We start from the raw sequence: 5,693 nt of genomic DNA, 5'->3' as shown, positions 1-5,693 counted from the left end.
ATCCAAGGGTGTCTGGGAACATTTGTTTTTTCTGTACAGCAATAAGCTTTTCTCTCTGGTTGCAGTTTCAATATTTTCTGTGCTGTGTAAATGCTTTCAAGCTGTCAAACGTTATCTAATGGGATATTTTCCCTTTTCTTTCAGATTCTGTTTTAGACTAATTTAGTGTGAGGCTGGAAGGAACTAACACACTCTGGTCTATAACAAGAACAAGAAATGTGTTAAAACACAGCTGTTTAATACACTCGTTAAGAATTTATAAAAGAACAAGATTCACTATTTGGACTTTAATTATATTTTATTAATACCTTGTGTATTCTGGAAATGCACATTTGACCTGATTTTGCATATACTTTTCAATTTTTTTGTATTTTGAAAAATAAAATAAAATAAAATAAATGCAGCCAGATCATAATAGATGCTATGACCTGAGTCTTGACCCTGTGAGCCTGCATGGAGAAAAATATTAGACAAGAGGTGAAGCGGAGGAGAAGAGGAGAATGTTCCTCGGGCAGTGCTCTGCTCATTGAGATGTTGAAGGTGAGAGATAACTAGTGTCATTAGAGTGTGTGTAGGTGACACTGGCTCTATAAGTGTGATAAAATACAGAGAACACACACACACAGTGGATCTTTCCAACCAGTCCACAGTTATCAAGGCATACTGTTTACTGCATCAATATTATGGGTGACTCCAAGAACACATCGTCTTGGGTGTGTTTGTGTGTGTTTAAGAAAAAGACAAAAGGAGATATGGATACATTTTAATACTTTAATGTGTTTAAAGTCAAATGTGTCTGCAAATGTACATACAGCCAGCCTAAAAAGTATAATGATACTATAACGATATAAAAGAAAAAGTGGCAAATACTGTTTTTTTTTAACAATTACTTTAACCCTTTTTGTAATTTTATCAATGATTTTCAAGAAACTAGTGTTTTATGATTTAAAACCCAACATTTACAACCTAACCTAACAATCTTATTTTTGATTCAATCTTATTAACAATGCGTGCACAAAAATCATTCTATAAAATAACTGATAGATAAAATTCATATTTTGATATTTCGTTTTCTAATGCAATGACATTCATGTTTTCAAGTACTTTTTGGGGTCACTGCATGTACCTGAAGTATTTAGATCAGTGTCTTCAGGCATTTTAACCATGTATGCATGTGTGTAGAGGTGTGTCTGATATCTGCAGGTGTACACAGTGTTTATAAAGGTCTGCGCACTTTTGTGAGGGGCTGTGACGGAGAATATTGCTTGAAAAGTTGGGTCAATTATTGAATATATAAGGTAAGTGCAGTTAGTTTCACTATTATTGCTTTTAAATTGTAATTTAGTTGTTTTGTTTGTGTCATGTTTTAATTTATTTTAAACTGGGTTATACTGTTATAGATATATATAGTAATATTTATAAAATTATATTCACAGTAGAAAATGCAGTAAAATTTTAAAATGCTATATTTTTTTAGAATTGAATACAAAATGCAATACCTAATGCATTACCTGAATACAAAACTAAACTTATAATCGCTATAAAACTATGCAAATAGCATACATGATGATTTATAAATGACTGTTGTATCAGTTTTGAGCACAAAAACAATAACACAAATTATTGCGTAAGCATAAATTATTATTCTTGTTTAATTTACTTTATTTACATGATTCTCAGGTACAAGGGTCAACGCAAACTTACCCCAAACAGACACACACACACATACACACCAGATTTAGTGGCTAAATGTATCATTCAAGAGGTACAACAGCAACATAATGCTAAGCCTTTAACAACAGAAGTCAGGTTAAGTATTGTACTTTTTAAATTATTGAATAATAATAACTTATACACAGTACATTATAGATCCAAATTGTTTGCATGTTGTAAATTGTTTACGTTAATACTATTTTGTGCTCTCTACAGTAATGAAGAAACACTCATAAATATGTTTGCTCATAAATATTATTTCTAGGACATTTATTTCATAGGTCATGTTTACTATTTTGCATGCAGTATCAAAGAAATAAAATGTATAACACACACATATAATAAAAACAACAACAGATTTGAAAGGTTTTAAAGATTTAAATGATTCATTTGTCAACTGTATTGTTTTCTGGCTGCTCTGAATGTGAACATCAAGAAAGCAAACATGCATATTTCAATTCAGTACAGTTTACCATGAATCTAATGTGATTGTCTGTGAAGTTGCTTTGACTTGACTTGATTAATATGACACACAAGCACACAGACACGCTCACTGATAAGTTTCCACATTTGCATTCTGGCTTGTGCCACTCACACTCCTGGTGTTTGAAGGGTAAACATGAGCTTTAATTTATCAGTCATCACTGGACAGGAAACACACACACACACACACACACACACACACACACACACGTCACACCAGAGGTCCAGCCATCATTGTCTACATCTCTGCTTTGAATTATAACATCCAGTTGAGCAAGAAGGACACTTACAGATATTACATGACATCAAGTTGTAACGGACATAATCTATTTTTACTTGATCTGACCATGTAAACCATCAAAATATACATACATAGTTATTAATCAAACTGCTATACTTAAAATTCATTGTGATGTTTAGTGTACTTACATATAATAGTAACAGAAAAGTAATAGTTTATTGTTATCTGTGGTCAGGCATATGTGGAAATGAATGAGTCGGTGAAGAACCCAAACCAGCAGAGCTATTGGAAGGAGATGGGCAGATGGGTGGGCTTTGAGGAGACCTATGATGTCGAAGCGGGCCGCTGGGGCCCGTCACACATCTCCTACCTCACCTTCAAGAGCCTGATGGAGATACGCAGGAAAATGAACACGGGTGAGGGAATGCCTGCCCAGACTTGCTTTCAGTAGACTGTAAAGACTGTGTGTAGAAGCACTACCAGACATTATATAACATTATATACCTCTGTACATTACAATACATAATGCTTAATATATATTTATATATTATTAGTTATTATTGGATATTTCCATATACACTACCATTCAAATATGTTGGGTTGGTAAGGCCTTTTTAATGTTTTCGAGTCTCTTATGCTCACCAGAGGTGCATTTATTTGACCAAAATGCAGTAAAAACAGTAATATTCTGAAATATCATTCCAATTTAAAAGAACTGTTTTCTATTTAAATATATTTAAAAGTGTAATTTATTCCTGCAATAGAAAAGCTGCATTTTCAGCATCATAACTCCAGTCTTCAGTGTCACATGATCCTTCAGAAATCATTCAAATATACACTGATTTTTCTGCTCAAGAAACATTTGTTATTATCAATTATCAACATGAAATTCAATGATCAAAAGCAGGATTCTTTGATGAATAGTTAAATCAAAACAAAAAATTTTTTGAAATTGATTTTTTTGTGACAATGTAAAAGTCTTTACTGTCACTTTTGATCAAATCTATGCATCTTTCATTTTTCTTAAAGAAAAAACAAAACAAAAAAAAACTTACTGACCCCAAACTTTTACACGGTAAAGTATCTTCATTAAATAGTTTATAGATCGGACACTTTTAATTTACCTGACATTTTTTACAGTAGCTTTCAGAAACATAATCTGTTTAACATAATCAACAGAATTATGTATATGTGTGTTTGCTAATGACTTATTAATGAAAGTTAATGAAGGTCCCAGTCCTGTTCAGACAGGGTTCGAATGGTTATTAGCTAGTGTGGAATGTGAGCAAAAATGTAACTTCACTACACGGGCTCAGATGAGATGGTCATATAGTTAGTGTCCTGAAAAACCAGCTCAACCTGAGTTCTTCAGCTGCGTCCTTAGTGTTTATGTTTACTGTAGTAAAGCTCAAGCTCAGTCAGAGCACTCTTCCTCTCTTTTGCCTTCCTCTCTCTATTGTCTTTTCTTTTCTTTCTTTTCTCTTTGTTTTGTTTTGGGGTTTCTTGGATCAGGTTTAATGATGCTAGACAGAGAGGAGAAGACACTCTCCAGTGTTATTGAGAAGATTGTGGATGCCCTGGTTAGCAAAAAGGAGATTCAGCCAGGGGACAGAGATAAGGTTCTTCAAGAATTAATGCACAAACAGAGGTACTACACACATCACACATTTTGACATAGAAATACATACATACATGCATACATACATAAATCAAGGTGGACATAATTGAAATGTTTTACGCCCTCGTGTACTGAGCGAAAGCGCTTACACGTGCAGAACTTGTGTGTGTGTGTGTGTGTGTGTGTGTGTGTGTAATGTAATTTGAAACTCTGAATTTCTCCCTGCAATGGACAATAGGCCTACCGTTTATTATATCTAGTTTTATATAGATATATTGATATACAAATGTTCCAAACGCGTCTGAAAATAGAACATAGGGTAAGCTGCTGCGGGATGAACATAAATCGTGCTTTATTGTATGCTATATTAACCCATTCAAATTAACTCATAAACCTTAAAGCGGATTGCCTTCCTGACAGATGCGTGTGCTGTTTAATGCATTTGAGACCTGTTTTCTGCTTACGCGTCTGTCCCTGTAAATGTTAGAAAGTATTTCCATTTTGTACAAAGGCTCGATCGTCCTGACATCAAGCAAGTCTCCATTAAACTTTGACTTGACTTAAACTTCACTCCGTTAAACTAGACAGCCTGCTACCCTGTCAGATTTTGCTACCTCCCATTAATTAAAACAGATGGTAGCATAATTCAATAGCGAAAAGTGCTACCTATCAGATTTTGCTTCCAGCATGATATTAATAAGGTGTGAGGCTTTATTAGCAGTGGAACGGTACACAGATGTTACGGTTCGGTACGTACCTCGGTTCGGGGGTCACGGTTAGATACGATTTCGGTACAACAGGGGGAAAAAACAAATCTACACTCTTAAAAATAAAGGTGCTTCAAAAGGTTCTTCAACACGTCTGCACCATAGCATCCAGCGCCAGTGGAGCTGGATGCGTGAGGGAGAACCAGAGCGGACAGTGTGTTGTTTCCTGCGATGCAAATAGATCCACTTCCGCCTGGCCAGATTCTCTCCAGAGGAGCTCCACCACCTCGGGGTGGAGTCTCCATCCTCCGGGCCTCAGCCCCTGTGTCGACAGGATGTCTGCCCCCTGATTGAGATACCCAGGGATGTAGACTGCTCTTAGCGAGAGGAGCTTCCTCTGAGCCCACAGAAGGATCTGGCATGCCAGCTTGTACAAGGGACGCGAACGCAGACCCCCCTGCCGATTGATGTAGGAGACCACTGATGTGTTGTCTGTGCGGACAAGCACATGATGCCCCCTTAGGTCTGGAAGGAAGTGTGTCAGAGCTCGAAACACGGCCAGCATTTCCAGGCAGTTGATGTACGGGAAGAATACGGTTTTTCCCACGATCTTGACACCTCGGCATGGAGATCGGGAAAAAACGGAAGGCCCCGTCGTGAAGGCTGTGACCTCGCCCTCAGGAAACGCTCGTCTAATTTGCTTTTAGGACGAGCGTCCTGTTTCTCGGCTGGCCAATCGATATTTAATTTGGCTACCGCACGAGGCACAACCTCCACGAGCTCCTCATACGCGAGGGACTGTGGTGGCGAGTCCACAGTCTCCTCTGGCTCGACACTCATCACATCCACCTCCCCGGAGGAAGATAGATGAAGTGTCTGGCTCTCTCTCCGGGGGGAAGAAACCGCAGCGCGGGCTTCCGATCCCTGAGAG

General features: G+C 37.3%; 1 protein-coding gene across 1 annotated transcript in view; it reads left to right on the top strand.

Annotated features, from left to right (window-relative positions):
* Positions 1-453: 453 nt before the first annotated feature.
* Positions 454-5,693, top strand: part of LOC107684772 (band 3 anion exchange protein-like) — a 19,906-nt gene continuing 14,666 nt past the window's right edge. Inside the window, exons 1-3 of the mRNA XM_016481131.1 lie at positions 454-540; positions 2,673-2,853; positions 3,950-4,085. Coding sequence (XP_016336617.1) covers positions 454-540; positions 2,673-2,853; positions 3,950-4,085 — 404 coding nt within the window. The remainder of the gene's footprint in view (positions 541-2,672; positions 2,854-3,949; positions 4,086-5,693) is intronic.

The sequence above is a fragment of the Sinocyclocheilus anshuiensis genome, unplaced genomic scaffold (genome assembly GCF_001515605.1).
Source record: "Sinocyclocheilus anshuiensis isolate Anshui unplaced genomic scaffold, SAMN03320099.WGS_v1.1 scaffold537, whole genome shotgun sequence".
NCBI lineage: Eukaryota > Metazoa > Chordata > Actinopteri > Cypriniformes > Cyprinidae > Sinocyclocheilus > Sinocyclocheilus anshuiensis.
Note: the sequence above shows the minus strand (reverse complement) of the source record. Positions and strands in the feature narration are given on the sequence as shown.